This window comes from Nesoenas mayeri, assembly GCF_963082525.1.
Source record: "Nesoenas mayeri genome assembly, chromosome: 1".
Lineage (NCBI taxonomy): Eukaryota > Metazoa > Chordata > Aves > Columbiformes > Columbidae > Nesoenas > Nesoenas mayeri.
The window spans coordinates 150648134-150664859 of record NC_137541.1 but is presented as its reverse complement, the minus strand read 5'-3'; the positions used below and the strand labels follow the sequence as shown (position 1 = coordinate 150664859).

At 41.1% G+C, this 16726-nt stretch overlaps 1 protein-coding gene across 1 annotated transcript in view; it reads left to right on the top strand.

Annotated features, from left to right (window-relative positions):
* TMEM255B (transmembrane protein 255B) overlaps positions 1 to 16726 on the top strand; it is a gene marked incomplete at both ends in the record, with an annotated part of 75770 nt that overhangs the window by 11833 nt on the left and 47211 nt on the right. Inside the window, one exon of the mRNA XM_080363524.1 lies at positions 990 to 1052. Within this exon, the coding sequence (XP_080219650.1) occupies positions 990 to 1052 (63 nt within the window). The remainder of the gene's footprint in view (positions 1 to 989; positions 1053 to 16726) is intronic.

Below are 16726 nucleotides of genomic sequence, written 5' to 3'. Positions count from 1 at the left end.
ACCCAAGGATTATTATTTTTGCAAGGCATCAGTGAAGTCCTGTTTTTCATACAATAAGTTACACAGAGCTAAGCAAGGCTAGGCAATAGTGATGTGGGTTAACAGGTTAGTTCTTTAAGTGTCAAGTGTTAGTTTTTTAAGTGTTAATTAGTTAATTGTTAATTCCCTGTATCAAGGAGACCTATTTTCTGCAAGCCTGTGTGAGCCCAGCAGGAGTCCTGGCTCCAGGAAGGTCTGAGGAGAGGTCACTATCACCTGTTGGTGCTTTACCTCATGTTAACCGTGAGTTGAAGGAGTTTCTACCTCTCCAAACCTTCACGGGCTCGTCACAAGGAGGAGGCTTTTCCTACCAGCCTGGTGTTGAAGCAGCGCTGGTAGGAATAGTGAGGCCAGCTTGCTCCAGTGTCCCTTCCTCTTCTCTCTCCTGCAGCTGTCCCATGTTGAAACTAACTGTGCTAGTCCATGTAGAATTTTAGCAAGAACATTTTCCGGGATGTGTGATAGTGTTTAGTCATTAAAACCAAACAAACTCAACCCTAGGGTTTGAACTTGAGTCATTTGCATGGCTGCAACGTATCCATTTTTCGAGGAAAACTATTTGTCTGCAGTTGCCTATAGGTTTGCAATTTCCCAAAACAACTATGTATGGGCTAAATGTAAGTGTTCTTTTCTCCTGTTTCACTTAGTTTTTGCTTTACAGTGTGTAAAACTATACATTACTATGGTAAAAGCAGCTAGGTTATAGAAGAGTATGTCTATACAGACTTCTGTTTACTACAAGACAAGTTTGCTCTGAAATATCAAAGAGCTACAGTTCTGGTCATTTCCCATATGATTTATATCCAGCAGTTACTTCCACCCTTTTCCCTGATCCACCCCAGTTAGCCCATCTGTGTGATACATAAGCTCAGGTATCACTGTAATGCATTGATATGTTGACCAAATAAGCTGATCTCACATGTTTCTGTTGGTTTTGTTCTTTGCCTTAGCTTGGCTTTGGATCTTTCCTAGGGATTGTTGGCATCCACCTGGTAGAGAACAGAAGACAAATGGTAAGCAAAAGCCCTTTTCATTTTTTCATATCAGAATGTCTTAAAAACGTGAAGAGCGCGGTTTCCCAATTGACTTAAAACTGCTGCATCTGCCTTAAAATGTTAGTCATTTTTTCCACTGTTTTCTGAGAAGTTTCAGAGAAGCATGAATTGGCCAGTGAATCCATCTGCACAGGGCAAGGGTTGGATTTGCTTCTGGTAGAAGCATCCTGCTTTTTGTTTTTTACTGAATTACTTTCCTGCTGGTTTAGTGAGCTCAGTTGACCCAGGGCAGGATCAGATGAGTGCCAGAGCTTGGCTGGGACCATGTAGCTGAGAAAAGGATGGGGAGAGAGGCAAAACACATTGGTCGTGCCAGTTTGGGCAGCAATGAGCCACACTATCATCAGCTCCATTGCAACAGGTGATCTCATCCTGTGCAAGAAGTTTAAGTCAGGAACACTTTCCTGAAACTATATGTGTTAAAAAGAAATAGAAAACCCAGAGTTCTTGTTATCAAGATTCCCTGGCTAGATCAGACAGGATCAGATGACACTGTGTGTTGGTTTTAGATTTAGCTTGGCTTTGCTTTTATTTATGTGAGAAAGTTGCAGAAAGTCCTTGGGGCATCTGGGTAAAGGAAGGTGTGTAGGACTGGATTTGTGGAAAGTTTTACACCTTCCTTGTTCTTGGCAAAAAATAGCAGTGTCTTGGTTGAATAACAGCACATCAAATGTGCACTTTACAGTAGACTGATTATGGTCAAGTATCATGAAATATGATTAATTTTATAACAGTCATGGTTTAACCCAAGCTAGCAATACAACCACAATAGTCGCTCACTCACCCCCCTCCCAACCCCTAAAGAGGGGAGAGAATTGAAAGGAAAAGAGAAACTTGGATTGAGATAAACACAGTTTAATAAAACAATGAAATACTAATACATTATTAGTAAATATATATATAAAATAGAACATAAAATAAAAGAAACTCAATGCAATTCCTCACAAACTCTGTCCACACCGAGCAGCCAGTCCCAGGCAGCAGCACTTGGTCCCAACAGCTGATCCTACAGAGAGAAAAGAGGAAAAAGGGAGAAAGGCCCAGAGGTCCCTGCAAAACAGAAGGATGGCAAAAGGCTGAACTAAACACACCAAACAGAACTCCCCCAGCAGGTCTCTGAGCACAAAGAGAAGAACCAGAGAGCAAGAAAGCTACTGGAAGATCCTGACTCTCCTTAAATATGAAGCTTGATGGTAATGGGATGGAATACTCTTACTGATCAGTCAAGCTCTGCCCCATCCATGCCATCCTTCCTCGATGCCTCACACCTGTGGGCAGAACACTCAGAATGCCCTTGGCTCTCAGATCAGAGCAATTAAAAACATTAACTCTGTGCTGGAGTGTTGTCTCTTGTTCTCAAACTAAGTCCAAATAATGACCATGCTAGCTATGAAAAAGAAAGGTTTCTAACTGCATGAAGAAAATTAACTCATTTTCAGACAAACTAGCACAGTGATGCAGAGCCTTCACTGCTATAAATTGAGAGTGATACTAAGCTCAGAGGAGGAAATTATGGATTTATCTTGCTTTTTACTAAGAAATTACTACTTTACTTACAAGTAGTCTGCTGTGATTTACTGTTTTCTTCATAAATGTCTTGTTCTCCCTATTTGTAGGCAAACATCTTTCATAATATAACTTTTTTTTTGCATTTCTTTAAGTTTCAGTGATGCGTTTGAAACTATTCCCCTGCTTTTTTTTTCTAGCTGGGTTTCCCAAAGGAATGCAATTTATGAAGCTATAATGTTTGTCTGTGTCTTTCTCTCTTCCCCATTCCAGTTTTTGAACATGTTGACCAATTTCAGACAAATTCAGCAGGGAGGCAGAGACTTCAAAGTTGTGCAGTTCCTTCAAGTTTCATGAAAATTTGCAGGTGGGCACAGGAGAGCATTTTGAATTAGCTCCCCTGTGGTGGTAAAGGCTGCAATGTCAGCTCACCTCTTATTAAAAACTAGAAAATCAAAATGGGACATGACCTGTGAGACACAAATCTGCAGCAGGCTCATTAATTTTGCTACTAACAAAACAGCTTATTTGTTTTTAAGAACTCTTGCCCCTCATTTCTACATCGGAGACCAGGATGAACAGCAGGTTCCAAGTTGCAGACTCAGTGGTGGACAGATGAAAATAACTTTGTCTTCCACAGCATTCACTCCGCTTTGCTACCAGGCATAACATTTTAGGGTTGTTTTATCTCTCAGTTTTTTGCTAATTTGCCTCTTCTAGTTTACTATCGCTTCTGTCCTCAGCAAAAAGAAGAATGGCTGAAAAAGACATAAGGTGGGTTAGCAGCGGTTAAACCATGCAACACTCAATGTGTTGTGTCATTTACACAAGGACTGTGGAGAAATATATATCCAGTGTATTTGGTATTGGTTCCTGTTTGCATTTCTCAGCATGGAACAAGGAAAACTGTTTTCTGCTGGTAACACTTAGTGGTGATCTGGCTGTTGAAAGATTGCGTTTCTGGGGAACAGGCCAAGAAAATAACTAGAAAGTTTAATTGTGCTTCTTGCCTTGAGTACCATCCACATTGGGCTAGGCCTTTTAACACTGTCTTTGCTAAGGCCGAGCTGCTTGTCTTCAAGTATTATGGAAATGAGTTTGAAAGGGTTTATGTCATGCTGCAACTGAGGGCAGTAATTATTCCCTGGAGGGTAACTTGAGTATGTTCGATTGAAAGCATTTAGGGCAGTTTTAACAAATTTTCAGCCATCAATAAGATTCTGAAGACTTACATAAGCACAGAAATGTAACAGAAATGTCATATTCCTGTAACTAAAAATTCTGTGCGTTGCAGCAGGACAAAAGGGGGTGAGACGGAAAATAAATTGTTTACTCAGTTGCTTCTATTTAAACTGGACTTCCTTTCAGCAATCAGTGCAGTATAATTTAAATTCAACCCAGTGTAGCTCTGACAATTATCTGGCCCTCGTAATGACTCAATACTTCTTCTTTTTTTTTTTTTTTAACATTGAAAATAAATGTAGATTCAATTACACTGGAAAAAAAGATCTATTTTAATTGCCCTTTTCTCCATAAATCTACTTTACTTTTTGTTTTGACGTTCTGTTTCCTTGTGACCTATCCACTGCAAGCCCAGGTTTATTCATGGTTGATGAAATGCTAAGTGCAATATGAAATAGGTAATGGTTAGCAGAACTAGTCCAGCAAATATCCAGCACTCAATAAATGCGAGCACAGGGTTTGAGGAGGAATGAAAGCATAGTTAGGCAGAATGGACAAGGATTTGTTCTTAAAACATGACATTAATAACGTGGCACCTCTTTGACCTCGTTCTTGGCATCCCAGGGCCCACAGTGGGAGCTCAATGTGCTGACCAAGGTATAACCCTTAATTCAAAGGAACTGCAGGCTGCAGAAGCAGGCTCTGCCTCATTGACCAGCATGATTTCACTTCACCTCTTAGCATTCCTGCTTGGCTCTGCTACCCAGAACTTGGCACCAGCAGAACAAAATTTCCCTTTGACTAAAGATGTGCACTGATTTCAAATGGTTCTCACTGGAAAACAGGAGAAAGTGAAGAATAATGTGTTGCTGTCCCTTTTTGCCTCTCTTGCCCCCTGTAGAGCAGGTCATGGGTTAAAGAACAGAGTATAGCTGTGCGTTGTTCCATTCCAAAGGCACAATCATTTCAGCCGTGTGGGTGGAAAATATGATACTGCTCAAATCAAATGGATTTGATTGTAAGACATGAAGGAAGTGTCCTTGCTCATTTGCCTGCTTGCCATCTCCTCATGTTACATACAAAGTATTTCAAATTAGAAAATGAGATGCTGAAGTTGCATGCAGGGGAGGGGAAGGCTGGATGCACGGGGGGCTCGTGGCAGTGGAGCTGAGCTGAGAGTAGCAAGCAGTGCTGGGGGAGTGCTGCAAAAGGTTTCTCCTCAGATGAATGTGGAGGTGGCATGAGCTAGCACCCAGAAATGAAGCACTCTTTAACGTGCAATGTTGATAAGACACCATGTGTGTTGTTTTGGCTAACCAAATGAACAAACCAAGAGCTGGCTTGCAGTTTCCACTCACACCTCTTTCCAATGCCAGCCTCATCAAGCTGTACTGTTTCATGACGCTGAAAATGAGCGTGCTGGAGCTGCAATGCCTGCAAGAGTGATGGGGAGATGCAAGGGCACTGTAACAAGTGTCAGGGTTTTGAACATTTGTGATGTCCCAGTGCTGCCTGCCAGAGCTCTCAGTAGGGTGGTGGGAGTCACCCCAACAGCAGCGCAGCTATGGTGGGAAGGGGGTGGCAGGAGGTACAGGAGTGTGACGGACACAGAGAGAATGGAAGGGGTCAGCAGAGAGGGGGTGACCCCTCAGGAGGCGTGAGTTATGGCCTCAAGTTGCAGCAGGGGACTTTTAGATTGGATATCTGGAAAAAATTCTTCATGGAAAGGGTTGTCAGGCACTGGAACAGGCTGCCCAGGGAAGTGGTGGAGTCACCATCCCTGGAGGTGACTTAGATGAGGTTCTTATGGGCATGGTTTAGTGCCAGAGTTAGGTTATGGTTGGACTCAATGATCCTGAGGGTCTCTTCCAGCTGAAATTATTCTAGGGGTTAGTGCAAACCTCGGTACTATACTTGCCGTGAAGACAGCTGTCGGCAGTAGGTCTGAGACCTGAATTCACCCATTGCTGAGTCTTACTTGTGTTTTCTTCATGCTAGTACACAGTTAATTTTCTTGCCGGCATGCCTAGGACATATTCAGATATAAAACTGATGCTCAGCCGGCTCAGCTTGGTCCTTGGCTTGTTCAGAGAGATGCTTGTGGTGATTTTAGCCAAGGAGATGATGCTTGTGACAAAAGCGGAATTTCAAAACATGAGGGAGGTTAAAACATGGAGCTCTGCACACAAACAGAAAAGGCAAAGCTGTTTCTTCAGACTTCTCAAGGGATGCTAAGTTTAGGTGCCTTGATATGCTTCCTTCCCCATCTCTGTCAACAATAATTTCAAATTAAGTGCTGAAAAGAAACTACAGCAGAAGTTGGAGAAACAAAGCAACACTTTTCTGGTTTTAGTTGATAGACTTCCTGGACCATGCATATGTTCCTGCCCAATGTTATTTTCTTGCCACTAGACTTTGCATCTGTTTCAGAAGAAAAGCTTTTTAAAGGAGTTACATGTGTGAGCCAGTTTTCAGAATTATAAGAGCCAAACCTCTTCCACTTTTCAAAATCAATGTATCTTGTAAATTGGTTATGATGTCCATCAGAAAATGCCCACTGGACATTTTTTGTAAAGGTGGTTGGTTTTAGTATCTACACTGAAAAAATATACTGATATGGATACCTACTGTGTTATTTTCAAACACATTGTGTTTCATCTGCTTTTTTGTGTAAATTGAACATGCTGGAAGAAACTGACTTTAGTGCAGATTTTGATTGAAGATGCTAATTGCTGATAGATTCCATATCACAGATTAAGCTAATTAAAGCAGCTTGTTTACATAAAGAGAAAAACCATTACAATTCAGTAGATCTCCCGAGACTATCTTCGATGTTCCTGCACAAATAAAAGGAAGAAGTCTTTATTGTAGTGCAGGGGAAATGCAGATCATGTAAAGGCAGTCGTCATTATGAGGTTATTATTTTTCTACCTTGAACTCAAGCTTCAGAGAAAGTCAACAGCACTTTTTTTTTCTTCAGTGATGATTATTTTGTGTGCTCTAATTTCGCATAGTTCAGGGAAAAACAATTAACGCTGATGTAAAAATGATACAAATGGAACAAATTAGCAATCATCCTTGTCTTGTTTAGCACCTTTAAAATGATTAAAACTGAGGAGACCTACTGCTATCTTTTCAGTTATAAGCGTGTGATAGATTTTGTGGTGCACATTTCAGAACAAGACAAGCTGATTTATATAAAGATAACCTGTACAGGTTTTACTGACTTTGTGACTCCTTTTTAAACCTTTTGGGGAAGGATTTTGAGTGTAGTCTATCCACGGTAGGTCTAGGAAATCTGTGTTATTCCATGTAATGCAGGAGAGTATTCAGCAAAGTCATGAGTGATGTCACAGAGGTGTAATTTAGGGTTCTGCTTACTGCAGAACAATATCTGGATTTCTCAAAGAGAAGTGCGACTTAAAAAGTTTGGTGACACGTTCACTCTATTACTTACTGCATGAGGGAAATATGCCAAACCAAATGCTGCTGACCTTCCCTCCAGGTGCCTGTACCTGTTCACAAAGCAAACTTTCAAGATTCTTCTCCCCCTGATACCTGTTCGCACCAGGGTCTGTATTTATGAGCTCCAAAGGCAAACTTTCAGGGGAGGCCTGTACCTGTTTGTGAAAGCAAACTTTCAGGCATTCCTTCCCTGATAACTGTTCGCTCTGGAATCTATATTTTAGAGCTCCAGAAGCAAACTTTCAGTCAAGGCCTGATAACCATAGGCAGTGCAGACTTTCAGGAGACAAAATTCTCAGGAAAAAAGAAAAAATTAATGGAGTAGAATAGCAGGAGGGCTGGCTCAAGCTGAGTACCTGCACAGAGGTCCCTTGAGCATAGGAAACCATAGACCTTTATAACTTTACAAATCATTCATACCATGATTCAGTCCAATAGCAATATTTCACTTTCGGGTCTTCTTGCTTCTCATTGGATCTTTTTCTCTGATTCCGCATGGGCCTGTGTTTCGTTCAGCTGTAGACATTGTTTATGGTCCATAGCCTTGTAGGTGTTATTTTGTCTGAATAAACCCTTTTCTTCTCAGCGAAGTCAGAAATAGGCCCCATTTTGCAGATGTCTGTAATGTCTCTGCATTAGCCTTGGATTGTTATTTTTCCCAGTCAGTTCTATTTTTCCCAGCAAAGTGCAAAATAGGCCTTATCTTGCAAGTGTTCAGTGTAGTTTGTAGTTGCTTTTGGTAAATATGAGCAGAACTTTACAGCTTGAGATTTCAGCAGATCCAGCTTACTAAGTAACATGAAGCAGAGAGTATATTAAAAATCACACAACTTTATACTTCCAGATGATTCATTATATGCAGTACGCATTTACTTAAGCTAAATGATTGACATTAAATTTAAATTGGGCTCATCCAGTGACCTGTGAGTAGTAAAACCATCACCATACAGCCATCTTATTTAGCAGAGAGAGCTCAAAGTAGGCTCACTCGGGCTGTCATATTTATAGAATAAAGTGGTTGACTCGTAGTCAAATCGCATACAGTGGGAAAGGTCTGCATGAGATTCCTTGCACCCACAACTCATCAGCGTTCAGTTGCCATTCTGCTTCCTTGTGGGTTTCCTAAAAGGAGCTCTTGGCCTGGCTACAGCTCAGGCCTTTCCCTCCTCTGGAGCCTGGACCAAACTGCTGCTGGTTTGGTGGGGAAGGTCAAGTGCATCTGCCACAAATAGAAGCAATATAAATAATTGGAGATGTTTTGAAAGCTCAGTTGTTTCAGCTGAAGAGGAGGAGGACAGGTGTATGTCTGTGGGTATGAAAACACCATCCAAAGTGAAGGAAAGTGAAATTAGAAGAAGAAAATTTTCTGGGCAATTATATAGTTGAAAAGTTGTTTATGATTTCTTTTAGTTAGTATAATATTATGAGAGACATTTTGCTGTTATTAGTATGTCGTATTCCATGAATGGAGGACCAAGTGAAATATTTGGGATTTCTTTTAATGCAGTTATTTGACCTTGTGCATTTAACATGAGGATTTCCAATTTATAGTAAATATAAATATCCACTGACACAGAGACATCTTCCTTTCTCCTCTTCCTTCCTTTCCTCCTTCTTCTGTCTTGCTGACTCCTCCTTCTCCTCTTACTTGCCCCAGCCAAAAGTAGTTCCCACTGGATTAGTGAGTTTGAAGATTCAGAGCCAAGTGAGCATCAAACATAGCAGAAATAACTGGTGGGGCTCCATGGCTGAGAGTAGAGAGGAGCCTGTGTGAGAGTGGAACAGGACTTGTCTCTTTTGCTGGGAATAAAATGTTATATCATCTCACACTGCCATGAAACCATCATCTAAGAGCTGTCAGTGAGTTGAATGCCTGAAGTGAGATAGTATAAATTTCCCCACAAAATATGAAGTTCAGGGACTCAAAGACAAAAATAGATGCTCTCACTGTGTGAATTACCAAAGGAAATGTGGGGGATGTTTCAGGTCTTCCCCTCTTCATTTCTTATGGACCAGCATTTTATATTACTTATCTACAGGTCTGTGTTTTCAGGTTTTACCAGTGCAGACTCAGCAGCTAGTCATGCAAATAATTATATATAAGTATTATAATACACAAATATACTATGATATTATAACCACATAGTAAATGACATGTAACCTATGTTCACCTATATGTATATGTATTTACAGCTGACGTGCTGGCAAATACCTAGCATACTGCCAAAAATGTCTGTGCCACTGACACTATGTCTTTATTGTGCAAAGTGCTTTTTGCACTCTTTATAGATGTGTCTGCCAGGACGGTTTAGCTAATAAAGCTGTAATGGGAAGTACAGGCAGGGCTGTAGTAATCTTTCTGTTCCATCATCAGGACTGTGTCTGTCTGACATACCTAGAGAGATACCACTAAGTACATCTAGCTGTAGCCCAGCATGGTAGTTCTTTCCTTCTCATACAACCCTATACTAGTGTGTTGATTGACCTGTCCCAGGTCTGGCCCACCCCAGTTTCCACAACCTGTGACCCAACACAGCATTAGCTCAGTCTCAGATAAGAAACCACTGTATTTTTTCACTGTTATCATTGGTAGAACTAAATGGAAAAATTATTACAAAGGGAAAATTTTAGGAGAGACTTTGTCTTCTATTTGGAGAGATTTCCTGGCAACCAGAGTGGCTTCAGTTTGCTTTTGGAAGCTTAAATTCTATAGAAGCAGAAACGAGATACATACATACATACATATGTATGTATGAAAATATGAATGCAACAGCACAGCTTATTTTTGATACTCCAGTCTTTGAAGGCTGGCACTGTTCTTTTGAGTCAGAGATTAGAGCTACCAATTCAATTGAAGTCCTTTGGCATGTGGTTCCTCTAAGACCTGTGCTTGGAAACAGTACACAGAATTAAGTGCATAATAGGACACTTTTTAACTGCCAGGTTGTTTTCTTATCCTGTTTACTGTCAAACAGCCAAAACCAAAAGTAAACCCTATGACTCATGAAATGTGTCTGTGGAACAATAAAGAAATCGATTACTCTCCCTAGCAAGCAGGATCAGGGGATAAAACATCTCGGTAAGGAATGTGGGATAAGTGCTCGCATGTGTAGGGCAGAAGGTGAGGTGGGGTGTGCCCTGTGAAAAACACAGGCCTCTTGTTGAAGAATGAGATCAAATTATACAGATGAGTATCCCTGTTGGCCACATACAATCTTCCAGACTCTGCAGGTAAAACTTCACTACATGAAAGCTTATAAATTAATTGTAATGCATTTCTGATAAGGAGTGTGTGTGCCTTGAGAAACCAATGCAGTCAGTGTAACATGAAAGAGGATTTGTAAAGACACTAATGGACTTCGACATAAAAAAAGTTCCTGCTGCTGAAACAGTGTCAACTGTAGTAGTCCGATCTATGTCAATTCCACTATTTGTATCAGGAAGCATAAACTTTTATGGTATGCTATTTATTTCTGGTTTATTGTTCTCATACTGCTCTGAACAGCTACCTCTGGTTAAGTGATGAAATGAGCTTGTTCCATTTTAATCAATAAAAGAGCATCCATGAAAGGAAGTATGTGATGGATTTCTATAAAGTCAGCACTGCTGATCAGTGAATCTAAGTTTATGTTTCACTTTTGTCCCTTTTCCTTTTAATGCTGTGTTTAGTTTTTGGTTCTTGACTATTTTATATCCTGAAATCTGTAATAGTTTTTAACCATTCTTAGGTAATGCTTTTGTTGATGTTTGCAAGGGGGAATTATTACCAGATTGAAATACCTACTGGACTAAGACTTGTTTAGGCTCTTTGCAAAACTATTAGCATTTCTGCAGCTGTGAAATTCAGATTTTTTTTTTTTTTTAATTTTCTGTATAACATCACTTTGTCTTCATCAAACCCCAGGCATCCTTCTCACCTTCCACATTACTGCCCTCACTCCCTTGCAAGCCCCAGGCAAATGACTGAAGGAAAGTCCTGAAGCAGAGAAGAGAAAGCACAAGTCAGACCAGCCAACATTAAGGGAATGAAAGCAGTATTGACAAGATGTTTTATCAGCACAGATACTTCCTCAATGAGGCTCCCTCTATAGCCAGTGGAAAAAAAGACAGATACCATCAGAACATACTTCATCCCACTCTACAGTAGCTGTAGAAGTAATCTTGAAGTGTCTGTCTCTCTGTTTACTACAAAGGAGCACAGGACAGCTGAGACAAATACTATTATTTTAAGTAGCTGGAATTATTAATGATGAAATCTACCCCTTAGGAGAATTTTCTTAGCAGATTCACCACATTGAAAACACCATGCTTAGTACCACCCGTCAGCCTGGATGAGAACTACTGCTTCACTTTGGAGGGAGAACTGCAACATTCTCCTTTCAGAAATACATACTGAGGCTTCACACCCTGTTCTGCTACTGAGTGGAGCATGGTTGATTCCCATAATACAGGCCAATCTGTCTAGCGAAGGCATGCTGTTCCCCATTTTGGTATCGCCCAATCTATACTTATATCTGCATGAATTAATCAAGTCATGAAGATATAATACCAAATGCTCCAATAATTTTGGTCTCAAAAGTCGTCTGGATCAGTTAATGTGATTTGGCTTAAAAAACAGCAACACACCCCTATGAAATAAAAACCTAAAACCCATACAGATGTAAAGAGATGAAAATGAATGAAAAAGTACATCACCAAAAGGCAGCTCTTAAACAAAGTAATAATTTGGGGGTGCCAGCTCTCATTCTGAAAGTGGCTTTGGAATAGGGAGACAAGGACTTGCAAAACCAGGAGAAGATGGCCAGAACAACATTGGCTGTAAAAGCACATGATGTGTGGAACTTCCCTGGGAAGCCCCAGGGCTCCTCTACCTACTACTAAGAAGGTGGAACAGGGGGAAGGGGCTTGATCATATAGTCAGCACCCTGTTTAATGGGCTGAAAGAAAAATAGAGCAGCTATTTAAACAAATCTCTTTAAAAGCACCTAAAAGATGCAACTGCTCAGACTAGAGAGGGCCAATGATTAGGGTAGTTGTATCAGCTCAGATTAGGGGCAAGATATAGCATTGCTGTTTGAAAGAGCTGAGTGAAGTTGAGATGTGCCGCTGCTAGAAGGAAATCAGTAACTGTGGTAAGGGTTACTGAGATATTAAGAGGGGTCCTCAGGTGCTGTGAGGGCTTAAAAGAGCACCAATAATAAATCTAACCCTGCACCATAAGATTTTTTTTTTTAAGGCTTTCTTTAGCTTGGCTTCTGTTTCTCGTCTTGGAAAATATGAACCAAGTACAATTCAGTCTTTTGTCCAACATTGTTTTAGTAACATCTGCTGGACTCGAGTGGCTGGAACTCTAAGACTCTCCCAAACTCCAAGGAGAACTGATAGCGCATTGTCAGTGTTGACATTTTTCACTGAGTCAAGACAAGCATTTATTCATCAGTGAATGAATTATCTTGAATTTCATATGTATTCATTTACACATACATCAAATTAATTCTCTGATTGCAGTGTAATGATGACTCCAGTTTTGAAGTCTAAGTGCACAGAAATGGCTTGATATAGGTTTTTAAATTTAGTAGATTAGTCACTCTAGTAAAGATTTGCTTGTAAAACAATTTGAAATAATTTCCTGGCTGTTTTATGTGGGGTATTGTAGCTGATATTAGATTATGAGAGAAGAAAGAATATATTAATCAGGTAAACCTTCTCAATAACTTTGTTCTATGTTTCATAATGACTATTGATTTAATTCCTGCTGTTTTTTCATTACTTGAAGATAAAAATGCAGGAAGATTCATCTTTATTTCATATAGCATTTTTCACAGAAACGGAATCTTCAAATGCTTTAGTAGGCTAGAATAAAAGACAAACTAAATTACAGAAAGTCTAGTGCAAAGTGGATTGGTATAAATTAAGGATTAATGCTCACAAGAGTGTTTCTAGAAGGTGAAATCAGCTGAGAGACCTAGACTAGGGCGCTATCAGTTTACATAAAAGCGAGGTTTTTGTTTGGACAGTACAATGTTAAGGCAAAATGTTTCCCTGCCACTTATTTTTAGATGCCTGAAGTTGCAAACGTTAAGCTGCTGCACTCAACCCCTGTGAGAAGGGCACAGCCACTGCTGGCTGGTGAATACAAATTTGCAGGGAAAGAGGACAGGAGAGATGCTCCATGCGTGGGTAGCTGGGAAAGCCTTCTGAGAGGCTTAATGAGGGAACTAAGGGTCAGGTCTGAGCCACAGGCTTTCACGCCCTAAAGATAAATGGCCAGCAAAGGTGGCTGTGTGAGCTACCTCCTGCTGTGGCACCCAGCAGAGCTGTCACACAGCCCCACGCCTGCATCATTGTTGTCAGATGCGCATTTCCCCCATCTCCATAATTGTTAGAGCAAATGCTGCAAGTAAAGTTCCTAATAACCCAGGAAGTCTGTTTACCTGACCCGTAAATAAACAGTCCCTGTCCTAAAGATCTCCATGTGTGCCCGGAGAAGCTGGAATAGGCAGACTAAGATGCCTGTACTCCCGTTCTTGTCCTACTCAGCTGTGCTGCATCAGCCCTTTTGGGCTGGAGAAGAACTGTGACCATTAAGTCACCCTGTTGCACATTTCCTGTCTGTGGGCACTTCTATGGTCCCTTGCCCTCGTGAGGAGCCTAACTGATGAATAACCTGCAGAAGCTGAGCATCAACACCACTGGAAGCGGAAAAAAAAAAAGCAATATACCTTAACTATGCCTACATATCATAAATTAACTGTGAGCATCTAAGGCATAATAAAAGATATCGCCAATTCTGCCTTTCACCATTCTGCCCTTCAGGATGTGGGGCAAGAAAAAAGGGGAAATATTCTGAATGAAAACGCCACCTTTATTTTGAAAATGGATTTTGATCTTGTTTTTTCTCCTTGGCATAGTAATTCATACCTCTCACGTGTTTTCTGTATTCTTTCTCAGCGTTTGTTTATCTAATGAATTCTGCCTTTTTATGCATGTGAGGTTGCTTACATTTCCCATGGGACCTCTCCCCTGCCTGTGTTACACCAACTGGCCTTTTCATGTTGCTATTTTTCCTAATTATCCCTGACACGATGCTGGAAAACAGCAGACGTTTTTCACAGGCAGTAAAACAAAAGTCTTCTTGACCGCAAACAGCAAAATAACCCCAGTCCTTATAATTTATTCATTACAGCTAAAACCTAGCTTTTACTTTGCTAATCCCTCGGAGCGCAAATTACATGAAATAGGTGAGACAACTTAGTAGTTGCTGCCAGCACTTCTACCTCCTTCACTTCTGTCTTGGCCACAGGGTCCCATCCTCTTGCACTGGGTCTAAGACTCATCTCTCCTTAGATCTCCATTTCAGATGGCAGCAAGCAGTCACATAGGCTCAGCTCTGTACCCTGAGGTGCTATTAACAACAGTGAGAGAGAAGAAAACCTGTATCAAAGCTCTGTGTTTTCACTAATAGTATTCACCAACACATGACTGGAGTTTTTAAATTCAACAGTGATGATACTGTGGAAAGGCTGCAGGTTTCCAACTTGGTCACTTGACATGAACACAGAACTTGATCTAAACACATGACAACATCACATGCAACATCTCTGTCTGAAGGCTTTCCTGGTAATATAGGTATCTGCTACAGGCATTGGCTACGTTATTAGGTGTATTACAGTCAGAATCAAGCTATGTCTTTATGCATGGGATCCCAGCCCCAGTCCTTGTCTTCCTGAGCTGTACCAAAACTAGTGCTCTTACAGCCAAGAGACATTTTGTGTTGATATTTCTTCTCTCCTTCATCTGAGGGCCAGTCTAGCAAAGAGCTCTTCAGGGCAGCCATTAAAGTCTTTCATCATTATGAATTTGTGTCATTGTAACTAGTGCTATGACTGGAATTGGTGTTAATGAATAACAGATGTGACATAATCCTGTCTCCTGTGACATGACAAGCTTCCAGTAGAGCTTCAGTCACAGCAGTGCTATTACTGAAGAACCAGCCTTTGGAAATAATAGGTTGGCAGGCCATAAATTGTGAAGCACATTACCTGGTGTAGTGAGAAACCTCCTAATTAGCCCAGTTGTGAAAACCATCGTAGTAGGAGCATTGCCTGAGCTTAATTTTCATCACAACAGCAAAACTTCTGTCCCAAGGGCAGGGGGAAAAAAGTGGCCATTGTGGGAGGGGTAATGGCCACACAAGAGGACTTTCCAAATTAGAGAAAATTAACTCACAACTGAAAGTATTTTTATATCATCCCACCTCACAATACAGGCAGGGTTTAGTTGATAGCAGCATCTGAAGTGCAGTGCAATGGGTTTCATTGTTTTAGCTTTGTGGGCTATTAATCTACAGCCCTGCTGAGGTTCCATGGTAACATCCTGGTTGAGACTGCGCATAGAGTGGAAAGTAATTCTCTGTTTTGGGTTTGTGACATAGTTTTTGTAAACTTCTGCTCTTACATCTCCATCCTCAGCTTGGTGAAAAAATACAGCAGATTTATTTAAGACTATGCTAAGTTCTGAGCTTAGAGACACAGGGAAATGAAACCAGTAGAGAGGCCCACAGAATTAAACTGTATTTTGGGGAATGTAATGTTAAGGGCAGCCTACAACAAACCGCCTCATGTATTTCTTTTCAAAATACATTTGCTTTAACCTGTGTGGGGATAAAAACGGCTTTACAAACCTGTGGCATAAGATTTGCACAGCGTTTTTCAAAGCCTTCACTTGCCAGAGCAAAAGGTATTGGATGACAGTGTTTCTCCTTTTACATTTAAGAGGGTAATTGTGATTCTTTCGTTGCCTGGAAAAAAAATCCTAGAGAGACCTGATGAACGAACAGCACAATGCTTGGAGACATGGGAGGGTGTGTGATGCAAAGGTAGACCTTTAGCATGAGCAAAGTGAGTCTGTTATGTACAATGTAACTTAGATCTGATACCGAGGTGATTTTCTGTATGTCTGCTGGCAAACTGTGGCTGCACGTCTCCTGGTGTCACACAGCGGGGATGTGGTGGCAGTAGAGCACGATTCGGCACACACAGTGCCTGGGGACCTGAGGGGTGGTGGTTACCTGAGAGCGTAGCTGCAGCCAGGGTGGCTGCATCAGGCTCCCCATTGGGTCTGGTTTGTAGCCACCTTTGAGCTCCAAAACCATGCCTGGGAATCGTGGGAAACTCTTAGTTGCCAAATTCCTGTGCCAGGTACATTTCTGACATGTGAACAGCATCCGTGACCAACCTCCATGGCCATGGGATGTCTCCTGGCACCATTCTCTTCACTAGGCTTGCTTGCATGGGGGTGACACCGTGCAGCCAGGGACGCTGTATGCCTGCTGCAGGGCAAGACAAGTGAATTCTGCAGTAAAAGGCAGCATGCAGGAATTTAGTGGTCCAGCCTTTCACTAGTTTTGCATTCTTGAGTGCTTCCGTGTTTATGTGACACGACTGAAGATAGATCATAGAATTGCTTGGATTAGAAAA